The sequence below is a fragment of the Lepisosteus oculatus genome, chromosome 1, assembly GCF_040954835.1.
Source record: "Lepisosteus oculatus isolate fLepOcu1 chromosome 1, fLepOcu1.hap2, whole genome shotgun sequence".
Taxonomy (NCBI): domain Eukaryota; kingdom Metazoa; phylum Chordata; class Actinopteri; order Semionotiformes; family Lepisosteidae; genus Lepisosteus; species Lepisosteus oculatus.
The window spans coordinates 60,411,179-60,430,632 of NC_090696.1; the positions used below are offsets into that span (position 1 = coordinate 60,411,179).

Sequence of the window (19,454 nt, forward strand, 5' to 3'; positions counted from 1 at the left end):
AAATTTCAGTAAAGGAAGTGACAGAAGCTATCAAAGAGATGAAAGTGGGCAAACCAACTGGACCATCAGGAATAGCAGCAGAACACTTTAAGAACCTCGATGAAGAGGGGATTCAGTAGCTGACGAGATTGCTAAACAATATTGCAAAGGAAGAGAGAATTCCAGAAGAATGGACAAAAAGCAGTATGGTTACCATCTACAAGGAGAAAGGAGACCCAATGGAGTGTAAAAACTATAGAGGAATAAAACTTCTGGAACATGGATTGAAAATCCTGGAAAAATTCTGGACAAGAGACTCAGGAAGATAATCAGGATCCACAACTCACAATTTGGATTCTCAGCAGGGAAAAGCACAACAGATGCCATTTTTGTGATGAGACAGTTACAGGAGAAGACACTAGAGAAAGGGAAAAAGCTGTATGTGGCCTTTCTGGACTTGGAGAAGGCATATGACCGTGTGCCCAGAGAGGTGGTGTATTGGTGCTTGAGGAAGAAAGGAGTACCAGAAAGCATGGTGAAGTTAGTTCAAGCAACCTATAGAGATGCAACTACGAAGATGATAACACAACAGGGAGAGTTTGAAATCACAGTTGGAGTACACCAAGGATCAGCACTAAGTCCTTTCTTTTTCATAAACATTATTGACACACTGACAGAGGAGGTAAGAACAGAAGTGCCTTGGGAACTCATCTTTGCTGATTATGTGGCACTGATGGCAGACTCAGAAGTAGAACTACAGGAGAAAGTGTTCAAATGGCAGAAGAGTCTGGAAAAGGGTGGACTGAAAATGAATGCAGAAAAATCTGAAATAATGGTAATGGAGAGAAGAGGAGATACTATGACCAATGTTGAGGAGACAAATGGAGGAAAACTGAAACAAGTTGATGACTTTAAATACCTTGGATCAAAACTGGTAAAGGGAGGAGAAACACTGGAGGCAGTAAAACAAAGAGTGAAAGCTGGATGGAACAAGTGGAGAGAAATAACTGGAATAATCTGTGACAGGAAAATTCCCAGAAAGTTAAAGTGCAAAATGTACAAGACTGTGATTAAACCTGTACTACTATATGGAGCTGAATGCTTGGCAGTTGGAAAGAGGGAAGAGAACTTGATGAGAAGAAGTGAAATGAGGATGTTGAGATGGATTCTGCAGATTTCAATGAAGGATAAGATCAGAAATGAAGAAATCCGTAGACGATGTAGGGTGGTGGATGTGGTTGAGAAGATGCGAGAGGCGAGGTTACAGTGGTATGGACATATCATGAGGAGGGACGTTGAGGAAGTAACAAAGAGGGTAATGGAATTTGAGGTGGAAGGTAACAGAGGAAGAGGCAGGCCTAGAAAGAGATGGATAGATTGTGTGAGAAAAGATATGGAGGTATGTGAAGTGAGTGAGGAAGATGTGCTCGACAGAGACAAATGGAGAAGAGCAACCAAAGCAGCTGACCCCAGGACAGTCTGGGACTAAGGCTGTGAAAAAGAAGAAGAAGAAGAAGAAGAAGAAGTACTGTTTACTGTTAATATCATCACCATGATCACCTTCAATAACCATTTATCCCTTTCAGGGTCAGACTGGCCCTCAACCTATTCTGGGAAGGACTGGGCTTATACACCTCAGAGAGGACACTAGTCCTTTGCAGGGCACACAGAGACACAGACAAAACACTCCCACAGGGCCAGGTTTTAAAGAAGCCAAATAACTTCTTAATTTAACCTACCAGCATGTCTTTGGACTGTGGGAGGAAACTGGAGTACCCAGTGGAAACCCACATGAACACAGGGAGACCAAACTCCACATAGATAGCCCCCCCAGAAATTAAACCCAGGGTCCCAGTGCTACGAGGAAGCATTGCTTACAACTGCACCAAGTTTATAATAACATATACAGTAAATACCAAATTTACCAGTACTGGGTTTTAAACCACTCAACATGAAAATACAGATACAGAAGATCTGGTTGAACTCTAGATGGATTAATACAGTTCCAAACGGATGTGAAAAGATGTAGCTCCTGCTTGAGCTTATTATAAATTCACCAGATCAGTCAGCACTGGAGCACTTTCATATCTTGATTTTTCTGCTGCTATTTGCTTATAAAAGACCAGTTCTCAGAACAGGTTCTAGGGCACAGAACTAAGGCATTTTACATTTTCCCCTTATAACTTGCATGACTAAACAAAATGGAATTAAAATGTAGTTAATACCTTGAGAAATTCAAGATTTCGGTACAGTATGTGATATACAAAAATGCACTGAGCTGTAACTGAGCAAAGGCCAATGTAACCTATTTACATAGGATAACCAATGAGTAGAAGGGTACATTTACAGCAGTATTGTTAATAGTTAATAATTTGGTGTTGCATCACAAATTAGTAGATGGGTGGCAAGTCTGTCAATGTTGTATGAATAAATAGTACATATGTACAGTAAGTATTTAGGTAATGCAAGAAAATTTTGAAAAACTAGAGGTAATTCTGTACTAGTTTTCAATGGTTTCACATCATTGTGACAGCACCTTGTGTAATAAGATACAGTACATTGCTGAAATCTATTCATTAAACTTGTCATTGCCTGGATGAAGCATTTTTTTCTTGAAATAAAAGGTCTTTATAGATAAAGTAACAGACCTAGATTAATATGAGTTGGAGAAATATTTCAGTATGCTTGGCTTTACTGATTTTACCTTTACAAACATTTTTCCTCCTTTAATATTAATGCCATTTTCAAGAATGAACAGAAAGCAGCCAGCTATAATGCTAATGTTGGCATAAATAGATCTCCATCTCTTTACAGGCCTTGATTTGTTCCTCCTTAACAGAAAGGAGTGTAATGATATCAGATAACAATACGAGAAGTCAATGTTAATTACTTTGAATTTGCTAAAATTCATTAAAATTGTGCCAACAGACAAATTATGTGGAGCACTCACAGTGGTTCTTATCTGGAAATGCCAGACTGGCAGTTATAACGCAAAAATGCAAGACTACCTGCCAAAATGAAGGGCATTAACAGTTGCAAATAAATGGTCTGTTGTAGTATTGCCAGGGTTTTGTTGGATGTTATACAGTATGATGATATACAGTTGTCTCTGAAAGTTTGTGGTAATGATCAAATGTTGATGAGAACGTAATGTTAGTGTACTTCTGTATCATATACAGTACTATGTCCCTAAAATATTCAAAAAGAAGGATTTATGTGGCATGACCTCTGTAGGACATTCACTTTTGAAATGAAATCAAGGAAAATTATCAGGTAAAAACATTTAAACTAAGAAGTGCAGCTGAATGTTTGTAGCTGGCAGGGTTAAACTATACTCCATGTAGATGGCATAAAAGGCAGGGCAATAATTATTGATCTCATGTTGCCATTAGGTGCAAAATCATAAAATTACACCACGATCCATTCCATAGGTTAAACAATCGTGACAATATTTTCAAAATCTTGAATGGAAGAGAGAGTACATAATTGGAAACTGGAAAAGCAATCAATCACTGAACCAAAACCTGGGACAGAAGCAGAGTAAAAATTGAAAGAGTGACATTACATTCAATACAAACAAAATTATCAACTTGAATTTAACACTTGCCCTTATGAATTTACACTGTAGGAATTATATGTAGCATGTTGACTTTTTCTTGAAGATCAATACAGCAAGAAGGAAGAAAATGGGGAAATTGTCTTTAGAGATCTGCTTAAAATGTAGCAAATGCCATGCTGCATAGTAAATGGTTCTTCAACTGCAACCTCACTTATTCAATTTCCCAGAGGTACATAAGCTAAGTCGAGTTAGTATACCCAAGGAATAAAAACCTTCTGCAAAACACTGCAGGCCACACAGGCCGTGAAACTGCATAAGTAATGTGGAATCAAATTTTTAACCAATGCAGAAAAGGGATACCCTTGCATTAATAGGTAGTGTGTAAAACAGGGAGCTTCCCTCTACATGAAAAATGTAAAAAAACTGTATATCATCCCATATATAAAAGCACTCAGTGTGAAATGTCATCCCTTCACTTTTTAATAAATACAAAAACAATGTGTATATTATAACTAACAATGTTTGTTCGTATTATCTGGATTACTGGTGAATACATATGGAAAATGATACATTAATGAGAGAATTATCAGAAAAAGTGAATTTTTGATTCATAATGAAACAAAACTGAAGGTGTTCATGATGTTCATGAGTATTCAGATACCATATTCAGTACAGGACTACTGAGCTGGTGAAAACTGCCAACCTTGTTTTGCCAGTTGTAGATAGAAGATAGAAGACAAGAGTTTTTTTAGTGTTGAAATATAGAAAGGTAAATAATATGCCTTTGTATAATGTTTTGTATGATGCAGCCTATATTTCAAAGGAACAGGTTAAGGTTGATTCAATGCTGAAAGGAAAAAGAGGCACAACATTTAAGCTGTAGCGCCTTCTTTAGATGTAAGGGATAGAGGTAAACCAACAGATAAATCCAGCATGGAAAAACAAAAGATAGGGTAGTTAAGAAGGGGAAATACCACGCACATGTAAGGCCCCTATGGACAATTCTAGATTATTCGATTACATCATTTATTTCCAGCAACCTCATTTACTGCATCTTTGGTTGAAAATGCCAACCTATTTAAATTGGTGAGACAGGAAGGAGACTGGGAGACCATTTCAGGTTTGTGTCAGAGCTGTGAGAATCGAAAATCTTTCCAAACAGACAGTTCCCCGTTTCACCACTAATGGCCATGATTTCTCTGTGTGCATCCTCACAGAGGAGTTTCAGAACTCCCACTGCAGTAAGACATCCAAAACCAAAATTATCCCAAAACTTTGAGTACACCTCCCCCTTCTGTCAATGACAGACGCTTCTTCTAAATCCTTCTTTATTCATGTACAGGTTGTGGCTTCACACCTCTCCTCCTGTTCTCCCTGAGTGTCCATACCATTCCTCCCCTACTCAATGTCTCTTCTTAACTACACTGTCTTTTGTTCTTCCATGCTTTATTAACTGCCAGTTTCCCTCTCTCCCTCACATGAAGAAGGCTCCACAGCCAAAAAGTTGTGCCTCTTCTTTTCCTTTCAGCATGGAATATACCTTAACCTGTTTCTTTGCAGCTTATGAATGTTGACGCAGCGACCTACTTGAACATCTTCAGCCTAATATAATGCAGATTTACCATGAAATACATGTACTGCTATACTTCACAAATACATTTGTCGAGTTAACTAGCACAAATTAATTTAAGATGTGTACATTACAAATGTTTACTGACTGCAGATTATTTCTTTATATTAGATAACAAAAATGCAAAAAGAAACTGTAGTAGGGTGATCCATGAAAGCTTTGGAGGATGGAAAAGGGATTCACACACTTGAAAAAGTTGGGAGCCGCTGGTTTAATGTTATTTTATGCACCATTTATTATAAACGTTTCTACTGTAAGTATAATAAACCTTTCTTGTCAAAACAAATTTAACATCGGTTGGTAAAAAAAGAGAGAATGGAGGTGAGTTCACGGATTGCCGAGATGTGTGCAGATGACTACTATTTAGCAACTGATACTGAAAACAGACATTGGAACAGGTTGAAAAAAGCAATCGGGAACATGCACTGGCTAGCAAAACTGGAGAGTTTGGAATGTAAGACTGTTGAGCTGGAAAATACTTTCTGTTGAAACCCTGTCTACTTGGTGAGCTTTTCAGCAGTAACATGGAGAGGGAACACAGAATCTATGGTGATCATTTTTGACTCCCTCTTGTTTTGACAGACAATTGCTCCTGAAACTAAAGAGGCAATTCAGATCTGTTCTCCCTACTAAGGGATGTACAGTATGCTGCTGTTGGACCAGGATTATAGTAAAGTCACTGCCCAGGTGAGCAGATGCCCTTTCAGGACTGAGGAAATCACTGAGGGTGGCTTTTGTTGTACTCCACAGAGCTAAAGTCCTGCATGGAAGCAGGTGGTGTCTGTTTAGATAGATAGATAAGATTTTATTGATCCCGAAGGGAAATTGATGGTGTTTACTTTGGTGTAGGGTACAGAAGGATTGAAGGGCTCATATTCGTCATATTGGAAGATACAGTATAACAACATTATTTTAAAGCACACTAATTTTCTTTGCACGATTTCTTGAACTGTTCATATGAGTAAGAACAGACCTAAATATCATTATTTATGTGCCACATTCTATTATTTTGCCACACATGATATTAAGGGTGGTGATAGAATGGGCAGCACTGTGACACAGTGGTTAGCATTGCTACCTTGCAGTGCTGGTGCCTTGGGTTTATTTCTGGGCCTAGAGTGCTGTCTGCATGGGGTTTGTATGCTCAGATCTCACTGATCTTAACTTTCATCTATGTGTGTAGTTTTATAGTTTTATCCATTGTCGAAACAGAACCCCTCACATTTCCTTTGATACTGGTTAGATATGCATTCTGTTTTGCAATGTATGTTTCAGATTATGTTGTATGCAAACCATATGCTAGTGTGAAAAGTTGGTAACTGACTAAGGCATTAACCAGTTTATCTGTAAATTTGTGACATGTTTCTTCTCTTCTTACTAGGGGGCCTCATATTTTCTGACTACACTGTAAGAAGGAGCACTGCAATTTTATTTTATAGATACAGATAGAAAGATATAGTATAAGGTTATATATAAGGTTGTTTTATAGATATTTAGAATTTTGTGAAAGTGTCATGAATTAGGCAAAGAAAGAAGATTATGTGGGTAGAAGCTCCCGGATTTTTGGGAGGTTTCCTGTTTTTGATAGTGATAAGGTACCTTTTTAAAGGTTCAAGGTTAAGGATTTAATTTCTATTTCTGCCTGTCTCTGTATTTCTACAGTTTTGAGCTGCAGCTGCAATGTATCCTTCACTCACACAACACACAATTATTTATACCTCTTTGATAATGGGCTTGGTTTCTAATACCCATGACTAATGTTCCTATTTTGTTCTGGATCCCTGCTTATGTCCTTATGCTCTGTCTATTCAAATTTGCTATTTAGGAAAAAATGTTACCATGTTACAAAAGGCTCATCTGAAACAGCATGATACTGGTTTATTTGTTCATATGTATTATTATGGGGAGTTTGCAAAGTGCACTTGTAATAAGACATACATTTCATATTTTAATAACTGGATCAGTTCCTGGTGCTACAGATAGACAGACATATTTAAGAACATATATTTTATGTACAAATTTTATGTTGTTTTTTTTCCATTTATGCCCCTACAGCATTTGAACTAGATTATTTTCCTGTTCATACATGATTGTGGGTACAGACACAAATGCTGCTTTGAATTACAAGCCTGACAGATTTAGGCTGAAGGGGATGGAAGCCAAGTATATTGTGAAACTGTAAGTTTGATCTGGGTGTGGCAGCATCTTTATATGGAACCCTAAGTAAAAAAATGAACTTTTCTTCTGGTTATACAGTACACTACATTCCAGAAGTGGTAACATTTTGCCTCTACAAACACTTTTATCTGTGGAACACAATGCTGAGCTAGTTCTCGTGTTGCTCTCACAAATCCATGAGAATTTAGACAGATTTGACACATTTGTGACACATAATGTGGTTTTAATGCTACAGTGTTAAAAACACTGTGGATGAATTTTCAAGCGAAATCGTAGGAATTTCTTTAAATTAGCTGTGGTTTGGTGGAAGTCCCCTGCATTGTATGGAGCAGCTTGAACAGACATTAAAAATACATGTACTTTATCTGCCCCACAACTGCACGAATCCCATCATAGTAAAAACTACTGAAATGGAAACAGAGTTAGGTTCAGAACATGATTTACCTTCAGCATTGGTATTAAATGGCAGAAAGTCTTTCCCATTTGTTGTTTCTAGGGACATACTTTCATCTCTTATGTTCACCCTGTCTTTGGAAATACTAGCTTACTGTTGTTGTTGTCCATCAATCTACTGTTTCTACTTCTATTTCTGTTAAAAACTATCAATGTTGTATATTGCTGGATGCATACTGTATATATAGCTTATAGTTATAGGCTCCCCAATTACTGTATCCTCCAGTATTTTTAATAATATTGGTACTCAGTCAGGGTATAAATTGAATTGGTCTAAGTATGCATTATTACTATTATATTTTGAAATGGAATTACGATTGTGCTACCAGCCACACACTTCAGACACCATGAAAATTGCTATATTTTACATGACATCACATTAAATTACTTAAGTAAAATTTTTTAAAAGGGTAGATGCTGACCTGAACAGTTGGACACATTTTCACAGTTTCCAAAATTGTGTCTTCATAATATTTAAGAATGTGCTTCCTTCCATGAAATTTCTATGATTCAAGTTCTATTATTCCTTTTTTCTATTTGAAGGCAGTGTTTTCCAGCCCTTGTCCTTCATGATCTCAGTTGCCTTTTAATAAAACTTCGTTCTTAATCACAGAATAATTGATTTCAACTTTCTGTTCAGGAACTACTTTCAGCTCTTAAAAACTTAAAGTGGGATTTGTAATTGATATCCACTACATATCAATTTCTAAATTTCAGAACTGTTATGATTCAGCTGTGTTGTCTAAAATGAAACTTAATGAACCTCAGTAGACTTTAAGCTAATTGTGGGAGTGTTTCACAATTTATTATTCCCAACTTTGTCTATCATTAGCTGGTTAAAGTTCTGCACGCTGAAATTGTTGGAAATGTGCTACCCTTAAAGTAGGGTATTTCTACAACGTCTGATTGAGAGGAGAAATAAACCAAATGACATAGTGGATGTCTGAAAAAAACATTTGAACCTCTGCAGATGGAAAACAATGCTCATTGTGGGACTTTCGTCTAATCATGAAATGATTCACTTGAATTTTCTTCACAGAGTGTACTTGACCATTCATGGATGCTGATATGGAAACATATCCCTAGCCGCTTATGTAAATCCACAAGCATCTTTTTTAAAATGTTTTGAATCTCCACATATTCTTCCACTATTCCAAACAAGAAAAGCCTAGGTTTATTGCTCTTGTTGAACAACAAATGAGGCCTTGGCTTTTCACAGCAGTAGAAACGGATATGGTCGGCTGCCCTGACAACAGCTATGCAGTTGTTTGGTGCTTTATTGGAAACCTCTACAACAATTATTGGATCCAGAGTTTTATAGTTATTATATTTATAGTGCTTCATATTGCCAAGCTTGATGGTGAGAGTGGGAGGACAGTGAAGGCATGGAGTGATGTTGTTGGTGCAGGCAGGTCTATATTAAACTTCAATTTAATAAATTGTATAATTTATTAACAAATCTACAATTTGAAACTACAATTATCCTGCAGCTAAGATCACACCTTCCCCCTTCTCTTAATGACAGACTACTTTTCTTCTAAATTCTCTCTATTCATTGTAGGTCTCATTTCAGCCCTCTCTTCACCTATCCTGACTTCACACCGCCTGATTGGCCTCTCTTTCTGTCCCCTGCTCCCACCCCTCACTCCTCCTCTCTCCCAGCTTTTTTTCTCCCGCTACATGACCTTTGCTTACTGCCCTCTCTTTCTCACACCTGAAGAAGGCTCCACAGCCAAAACATTGTGTTTTCTTTCTTCTCTTCTCAGCATGGAATACACCTATTACTTGTTACTTTGTAAACTATAATTCTACTAATTTTGTGTGATTTGGCTCCTACAGTCCTTTAACAGATAGCTGTAGTAATAAGGTGTACCAGCAAAGGGATGAGGGGAAAAGTTTTTGCTCTGTATTTGATTTATTTTCTAAGGAAACAAGCAAATATATGATGACAATCAAAATCAGGAATATTATTTCAATAAGTGCAATTACTGTACATTACTCAAACTATTTTATCTTCTTTAACTAGATCAATCATTTATTTTAGACGTTCGTTAATGACAGAGGATGCAAATTCAAAATCCCAGTTCTATCTGATGATGGTGAGCAGGTATCTGAGATGATAAGATACTGTGTCAGAAGGGCTCTCTAACAAACTGTCTTTCCAATCAATAATGGATCAGAACAAACTGTACATAAGAGCCCAAAGTGTGTGCAATGCTTAGTAACATTGGTATTCAGACAGTCAAATGATGATGATGGAAGGATTGTGTCTGCTGACACCTGGGATAGCAGTCCTTCACAGCAGCACAGAGCAGCATAAGCCTGCAGTGGAAGACAGATACCAACTGCGCAACTGCATAGGATTTTTTTTTTTTTCATCTGCATTAATTTTGTTAAAAAGCCCATCTAGAGAGGAATTGATAAATCTTTATACAAGATGCATCAGATTTCTCTATTAATTTATCCAAAAGTAAAAAAGTTAAATGAATTTAAGTGGGGTGCTTAAAGCCCTCCCACCTACAGTTGTGATATGCAGAACACATGCTCTTCAAACTTTGCTTTCCCTTCCCTTTGCTGAACTGAAATGATGTTAACAGTTGCTCATTTTCAAGAGAAATCCTGGGGGAAGGACTTACACACTACAAGATGTCAAACATTAAAATGCTACAGTGTGCAAACACTATATTTTCAAAGCCTCTTCCTTCAAGCTCATTATCAGACACTTTAATTGGAATTACACAGTGAGAACAAAAGGCTTGAAAGCTGCTTAATGATAAATCACTCTTAAATACTGTTCAATTTGTGATTCATTTCAAACAGTAATTACTTATCTTTAAATACATACATTGCAGTTTTAACATTGTATGCAATTCCTATGTTGTAACCCGGGCCTGGTACAGGAATGCATTTAACATTGGCTTTTAATATATAATCTAGGAAGGTTTTAATCAATAATCAGTTAACTGTCTACCAGGCCATTCACATTATTCGTCCTAATGGTACATAAACATTCTAAGTTAAGCATCTTCAAATTATTCCAGATCAGTTATACCACAAGAGTCAACAGAGATTTACAGATTCTGAATGATGGCCTTCTGTTTGAAGGCTTTTCTTTTGACTGTACTGTACAGTAAAAGACCATCCAAGAAAATTAAATTAAATCTCATACAACAAGCACTGCTCTACAATTCACTTGGATTAACCCCAGAATAATTTAATTTCCATCACTGTGTGTACAAATACATGACAAGATGATAAGGCCTACTGTGTTGGGTTGCAAGCTGCACATTCTGTGATAAAAGGCATTTCCAGAAGTCTGCCAACAAGGTACAGTAGCTTTTGCAAATGATATAAGAACTGCACATAATAGACTAGTACAATGCAAACATTTAAAAATTAACTACTAAGTCATAAAATGCACAATATGCTTTTACACAGCTTACACAGCTTACCACAATATGTGCAAAAACAACATCACATTTTCCCCACAATTTGTCTAAAGAAGTTGCTTATGTAGAAACACTGAACAACAGAGTCTTACTGCTATCACTTAAAGTCACTTATTAAATACATTTTATGGCTCAAAAAGTCACTCTACCACGGTGGAACTTAGCTATTTAAGCACAGCTAAAATACATTGTTCACAGGCATCCAATAAAATGGCCACGACCCTGGATTAGAAGAGATACTGTACATCAACACCTGCTCCAGATAAGCACTTGTATTGGTTAAGGCTCTTGATATCCCACTTAGAACTTAAGGGCCTAATAAGAGTTACTAAAGAGAGGAGGCCATTCGGTCTTTCTAGTCTGTTTGCCTGCTAGTAGATAACTGCTCTGAGGATCTCATGCAGCTGCTTTTGAAAGAAGCCAGTGTATCAGATTCACCAACTTGGCTGGGTAGGATGTTCCAGACGCCCACAAAAACATTTAAGTACTTATTCAATATACTGTATAGACAAACTTTACTGTATATTATCTGCCAAAGATTATTTTGAAAAATAAAATATTTAACTCACCTCTCTCTTTCTGAGCTTAGATAGCAAACTAGGTGGCAGGCCCACAATAGTGGGCCTGCATAGGTACAAAAGGCTGTCAGAAAAATTGCTGGAATTTCAACATAGTTCTCCAGTCCCACAAAGCCTGCTGAGATATCCACAGTTGCAATGTTATTGGAATTACCCTAAAAGAAAAAAAATGTTATTTTTTACTGTATGTTGTCTCTCGGTATTTGAAAATAAAATGTAGAGGAAGTTGATGGTTATGATTTAAGAATGTTTTAGATCAACATTAGAATGTGTTTCGAATGTCTTTTAAGAATCCTAAATACTATTTACCGACATGGAAACAATCAATAAATGCATCAACAGGAGACAAATGCATCCAAGCTGATTTAGAACTATTAATTCTTATTTAGCTTCAGGAAAGTGTGCAGAGTACTACTAATGGCAGATTAATTACAGTTTGATGTTTATATATATGTGTTCAATACACCGCCCAATAAATGAGTAATGAGAAGGTAAGGAAATTCCAAGATGTATAGGTATATGCAAATGTCATTAGCCTGTACTCTAGAGAGTCCCAGTCCCAATCAAGAGATTTGAAGACCACCATATGCCAAATTGAGGGACAGAAACTAGTAACCACTAAATTAGATGTTCACGTTTACTTGGAAGTCAATTTCACTATGTAAGTCTCACTGTTTCTTTCAAATTTCAACTTCCTTCCTATAGCTGGGAGGTTTCACAATACCTACAGCAAACGTTAAAAGCAAATCCATGATCCTCGTGTCCTTTAGTTTTAGAAGAACTTTCGTTTTTCAGTTTGCTTATATCATTAGCGTAAATGTTGCACAGCCAAACCCAGAGAAGCGAGGGGTTGTCCAACTTCATTGTGCGCAACGGCTATGTATGGCTTTCATGAATCCAAGGTAACAACTTTTATCAACATCCAGTATTTTTTCTCATTCACCTTTTCAGGTTAACAGTGCTAGTCCCCTGTGACTACAAGTATTCCTACAGATATTCAGTGTTGCTAGGTTGCATGTTTACTTGAGAGCTCCAGGAGCAGGGTTTATCCTGACAGGCCTGGGCCTATGAAACCAGGTTTGCATTCCCCAGTAGTTGCTTATCAACGGAGCTTTTGCCACACGTCTTACTGTCGAAAACTGAAAATTACAAAAGAAAATAGAAGAAATGGCATCCAATAACAATAAGATCTTTAAAAATTCTTAACTATTGATCAGTACTACCCTTTTGTATCATGTAGGATAGAAATTATTATTATGCAGTTCATTTAATATTTGAGTTATACTGTATGGAGATGGTTGTGCAAGGCAGTTGTGTTCACTTGTAATTGAGTGGATAAGGGCTCAGGTGGTGGGCTAGAGCATTTGGGTGAGCCATATACCATCTTTGTCTTATGGTATTGATATGATGCTTATAGGATTGATGAATAAACTGAAATGGTTGCTTAATGCCAATTCCTACAGTATATTATGTTTTTTAAGTTCCAGCTTTCTTTACTTCTATGTGCTTAGAAATACAGTTTAAATACATCCGTCTGCTCATATCCAGACAAACCCGAGACAATCTGAATCTGCAAATGTTATGTGGCCATGTGCTTACCTAAAAATATGGTTAGGACTACTGATATCTTTGAAATATTTAATATTATACAGTTTTATAATAATTTATAACAATTAAACTGTTAACAATAGAGCAATCAATCTATGCTATTACACTGTACACTACAAGTCCAACTTCAACTCCATGGTCACTTCTGAAGACTCAATAAAATACTTAATTTATTCCAGTTCAGACAGCTGGCTAGGAATGAACATTTTTCCACTTTCTTTCTCCAAATACACCTTTTCATGACCAGGTGAGGGCTCGTAAAGGATACAAATTTGACAAAAGTATTCTCGACTACTGACAGCAGAAAATGAATTCTTCTGGTGCCACTGATGAGAACATCGAGGCATGTGTAATTCAAATATCTATTTTGATTCCTTCCCCCTGAACACACTGCAACACCCAAGAATCGGGGAAGGCAGAGGTTTTGTTTCAATTATTCTTACCAAGCATGTAGGAGAATAAATGAAACCCTTCATTTTGCTTTTCCTTCTTTATTAAGAGTTTCCAATTAAAAAAAAGCTGTGATGATAACAATGTAATTATACCTGATAAAAATAAAACAGAAGCATGGCTGTGGTCATCACTTTATGCAAATTGCCAGTTAAAAGCTTATAATTTTATGCTTCATTGCGTAACATGGCTTGTAACGTGAATATTAAAGATCCTGAGACAAATGAATGACCCTGAGAATGTCTTTACATGTTCAGGCACAAACTACAGTATGAATGTTTCATGAGCTGTTACCTGAAAGTAAAGGAATGCTTGACCAAACCAATAATGCATTATGGTAGTTTGTGCTGCATCATACTGAAGCTCTTTCCAGATGAACTGAGCCATGATGGTCTGAATCAAGAGGCAGAATAACAGGACAGGAAGGTTGTGAGGCCTGAAGAGCAGAGCTGCCAGCAGTACCACACCACTGTAGATCTCCCACAATCCCCTGCTCTTTAGTTGGGTATCTGAGCTGATGACCTGTGACCTCAGCAAGTCCTTAGCACCTGTGAACAAGATGCCAAGGACAAAGATGTAGACGAAACGGGCTTCCACAGTACCCCTAGGGGAAAACAAAAACAAATTACAAATAAAGACAACCAAATAACAGCAACATAAAAAAGCAATGAGACAAGTAAGTCAATATGATTGCAGCCATGCTGAGAATGGGTCATTGTTTTCTAAATATCACATTACTTCAGAAGCAATTCAAGATGAAACCATAAGTTAACATGTTTACTTGCCTTAATACTTTGGGTTTCTTGACATGCACAGTAGGTAACACTTCTTTTTCACCTGCCCACAATTTATCAGTCTTAAAAGTCTTAAATGAAAATAACAGTTAGGCTAACTTTAAATTCTGTTTATGTGAGGCAGCCACTGATATGTACAGTAGTGCTGTGTTAATTTTCAATCCTGAAATCATTGCTGGTTTATGGATAGAGCAGTACAAAATCTCTTCTCACCTTGGGTCCTAGATCAAAACCCTGACCTTTGCTTTTTCTGTCAAACTACCACTGACAAATGATCTACATATAAATCTGTGAAAATATACAATTGTTTTAAGAAAACAAATACTGCAGAAATACTGCAGGTCTACCAGGATGGACAACATAATTTACTGTAACATGCTTTCCCAAATTCATATAGACATAATATGTTTTTTATGAGTTATAATCTTTTGGTTTTTCCACATATTGAGAATTTTAAAAAAATCACAATCCATGACACAAGTGTATTACAATTTTAACATATCCTTTCTTGCAGGGCTGTATGGTTGAATGGTAAGCAAGCATTTCAAAATGAATCACAGAATAAAAACAAAGGATTTGACCATTCCTCAGAGAGAGGGACTCCCACTTCCTTAAAAAATAACAAGAGAACTAAAATTAACAAGAATTTAAAATACTAGAAGAGAACCTGTGCATGTCTCAAAAGTAAAATAAAACAACTTAATTTATGAAATAATAAAAATAATGTATTTTTGTTATAACAAGGTCAAATAGTATTTTTCTCCTTTTGCTAAAATGTCCCTTTGTGAGATGGGCCTCCTGCCTGGTAGCAACACTCTGGAAACCACAGATTACATTTTTTTCTTCCCAAGATTTCCTGGATTTTCTCTTTTAAGAACAAACTAATCTCCACTTAGAAATGTGAGTTTCACAATAACGGCATGTAGCTCAACATAAGAGATTTCTGCAGTACAGCCTGATAAAATATTGTTTAAATCAACCAAGTGTTACTGCTGATAGTGAAAACAGGGCAATTTTTCTTTGTCAACAGCTGACTTATCTAGCTAAATTAAAAAAATAATGGCTAACGAGCACAATTTATCGCCCCCTCCCACCCGCCCACCCCTTTCCTGAGCAAAAGACTGCAGTTTAACTTGAAATCAAATATGAATAATTTACAGTCTGAGTAAAAAAGAATGCTTTCAGCTTCCAGGTCAGTTGGACTGATTAAAGTTTTAAAGTTGGGGGGGGGGCTGTGTGATGTTGGAGCAATTTGTAATATGGGTACATTTTTTGATTAAAGTTACTATACACATATTGGGACCAGATCAGGAAGGTACTGTATATCTTCTACAGTTCCCAATTTTTCATTCTATGAAATTAAGAACGTAGAGCTTTGAATTTAATGATTTTTTTGTCTGGTATTATGCAAACATTAAAAAGGTACACTCAGGTGGCTATGTTATTTGTAGGCAGTATGTGGAAAATGCAAGTATTTAGATTAAGAATTTGTTATTACTGTAAAAAGAAACCAGAGGGTAAAGATAAGTCTTGAATACTAAACCTGGTGTGATATAATTACAGTACTTGACTACTACTGAGATCAGTGCTTGGTCCACTGTTCTTCTTAACGTATCAATGATGTACCTTCTTGTATAGTTAGTAAACTATTTAGATGATACCAAATTAGGAGGATTAGCAAACACTGCAGAAGCAACAAATGACATTCAGAAAGATTTAGATAAAAATCAAGACTGCACAAATACTTGAAGATAATGTTTCATGTAGACAAGTGCAGTGGAGGTATTGAAAACAAACCATAAACATAAAATATAAAATCCAAATTGCTGAGCCAGAAGAGGCTATGTCTGAAAAAGAATAAGGTGCTCTTCACCCCACTGCCCTCAGGCAAGAGATATAAGAGCATACGGACACTTACCACTAGATTCTTCAATAGCTTCTATCCACAAGCAGTGAGACTGGCGAACACATTTAGCCATCCCCCTCGGACCACACCTACAGTGCCTTGCGAAAGTATTCGGCCCCCTTGAACTTTTCAACCTTTTGCCACATTTCAGGCTTCAAACATAAATATATAAATTTTTTATTTTATGTGAAGAATCACCAACAAGTGGGACACAATTGTGAAGTGGAACGAAATCTATTGGATTTTTGAAACTTTTTTAACTAATAAAAAAATGAAAAGTGGGGCGTGCAAAATTATTCGGCCCCTTTACTTTCAGTGCAGCAAACTCACTCCAGAAGTTCAGCGAGGATCTCTGAATGATCCAATGTTGTCCTAAATGACTTATGGTGATAAATAGAATCCACCTATGTGTAATCAAGTCTCTGTATAAATGCACCTGCTCTGTGATAGTCTCAAGGTTCTGTTGAAAGCGCAGAGAGCATCATGAAGACCAAGGAACACACCAGGCAGGTCCGTAATACTGTTGTGGAAAAGTTTAAAGCCGGATTTGGATACAAAAAGATTTCCCAAGCTTCAAACATCCCAAGGAGCACTGTGCAAGCGATCATCTTGAAATGGAAGGAGTATCAGACCACTGCAAATCTACCAAGACCTGGCCGTCCCTCTAAACTTTCAGCTCAGACAAGGAGAAGACTGATCAGAGATGCAGCCAAGAGGCCCATGATCACTCTGGATGAACTGCAGAGAACTACAGCTGAGGTGGGAGAGTCTGTCCATAGGACAACAATCAGTCTTACACTGCACAAATCTGGCCTTTATGGAAGAGTGGCAAGAAGAAAGCCATTTCTCAAAGATATCCATAAAAAGTCTCGTCTAAAGTTTGCCACAAGCCACCTGGGAGACACCCCAAACATGTGGAAGAAGGTGCTCTGGTCAGATGAAACCAAAATCGAACTTTTTGGCCACAATGCAAAACGATATGTTTGGCGTAAAAGCAACACAGCTCATCACCCTCAACACACCATCCCCACTGTCAAACATGGTGGTGGCAGCATCATGGTTTGGGCCTGCTTTTCTTCAGCAGGGACAGGGAAGATGGTTAAAATTGAGGGGAAGATGGATGCAGCCAAATACAGGACCATTCTGGATGAAAACCTGTTGGAGTCTGCAAAAGACCTGAAACTGGGACGGAGATTTATCTTCCAACAAGACAATGATCCCAAACATACAGCAAAATCTACAAAGGAATGGTTCACAAATAAACGTATCCAGGTGTTTGAATGGCCAAGTCCAGACCTGAATCCAATCGAGAATCTGTGGAAAGAGCTGAAAACTGCTGTTCACAAACGCTCTCCATCCAACCTCACTGAGCTCGAGCTGTTTTGCAAGGAAGAATGGGCAAGAATTTCAGTCTCTCGATGTGCAAAACTGATAGAGACATACCCCAAGCGACTTGCAGCTGTAATCGCAGCAAAAGGTGGCTCTACAAAGTATTAACGCAAGGGGGCCGAATAATTTTGCACGCCCCACTTTTCATTTTTTTATTAGTTAAAAAAGTTTCAAAAATCCAATAGATTTCGTTCCACTTCACAATTGTGTCCCACTTGTTGGTGATTCTTCACATAAAATAAAAAATTTATATCTTTATGTTTGAAGCCTGAAATGTGGCAAAAGGCTGAAAAGTTCAAGGGGGCCGAATACTTTCGCAAGGCACTGTACACCATCACCATCTACCTCATTGTAATTTATTTATTGTACGTCTCCAGTCATTGTTTACACGTCTGTATTGTTTACATTCAAACTGTCTGCATGTTTACTTGCACATTGTCTGTTGTTTGTTTGTATATTGTCTTGATGCACTGTTTGGACTTTGTTTTGTTTTTTACACTTGTTTTACAATTGAGAGACTTTCTGTAAGTAAGAATTCCATTGTACCTGTACCGGTTACATATGGCAATAAAGTTCAAGTTCTAGTTCAAGTTCAACTGGTTTATTTCTGGTAAATATTTGTAGACATAAATAAAGTACTGTATAAACACTGGAATTCGCAAAACTATTTTAAAAGAAAAAATGGTGAATTTGAAATATCTGGTTAGCAAGAAAAATCAGATTAATTGGTCATTATGTCTACTTAATAACATTAACAGTAGAACAATTTATTGTTACTCAGAATATGGAGGCCCTGAATGGCTGTAATTGACTCTTAACAAATGTAGGGTAAAATAAGCTACTTATGTACTGTAAATGTTAACCACAGATTCCTGTTAAATGTACCAATGCTGTACTTTATCTTTAAGGGCTTTACCATATAATTACTGTAGGTACACCATCAAACTACTGTTAAACAGCAAGAAAAGGCATGATAATATTAATTCTAACATTTACTAGTTTACCTATTTATTAAAAATTCAAACATTTTGATAATAACATAAGATTGCATACATCAAGTTCTTATCTCAGAGGTAAATTAATCGGAATGATTAATAATCTGAAACCTGTTCTAATGATGCAGGATGTATTGTATTTAAACATGGATTCTTTGTAGAGAGAAGACATTTAATAGCTAGAACAAGTAAAACTTCAGAAATTCTCATAATACCTAACACAATCAGTATTTAAGAATTTACATATAATTTCATGCCCCATAAACTCCTAATCCAAACTCTGCAATTTCATCACACACAAAAAATTCAGCATTATGTTGTTTCTAATCCTAAGTGATACTGTCTAGCTCCCATGAACTGAAGAACACCTGCTTTCAGAAGCAATGTGTAACACAGACACTCCAAAATAAGCTACCAATAATAACAAGCTACCAAACAAAAAATCTGCATTATTTTAACCCTGAGTTCTTTAAGTCCACCTTGAGT

General features: G+C 36.9%; 1 protein-coding gene across 1 annotated transcript in view; it reads right to left on the reverse strand.

The window, feature by feature from the left end:
- Positions 1 to 19,454, reverse strand: part of pigg (phosphatidylinositol glycan anchor biosynthesis class G (EMM blood group)) — a 135,561-nt gene that overhangs the window by 11,414 nt on the left and 104,693 nt on the right. The window contains exons 11-12 of the mRNA XM_069190969.1: positions 14,179 to 14,488; positions 11,818 to 11,981 (exon numbers count right to left, since the gene is read on the reverse strand). Of these exons, the coding sequence (XP_069047070.1) occupies positions 11,818 to 11,981; positions 14,179 to 14,488 (474 nt within the window). The remainder of the gene's footprint in view (positions 1 to 11,817; positions 11,982 to 14,178; positions 14,489 to 19,454) is intronic.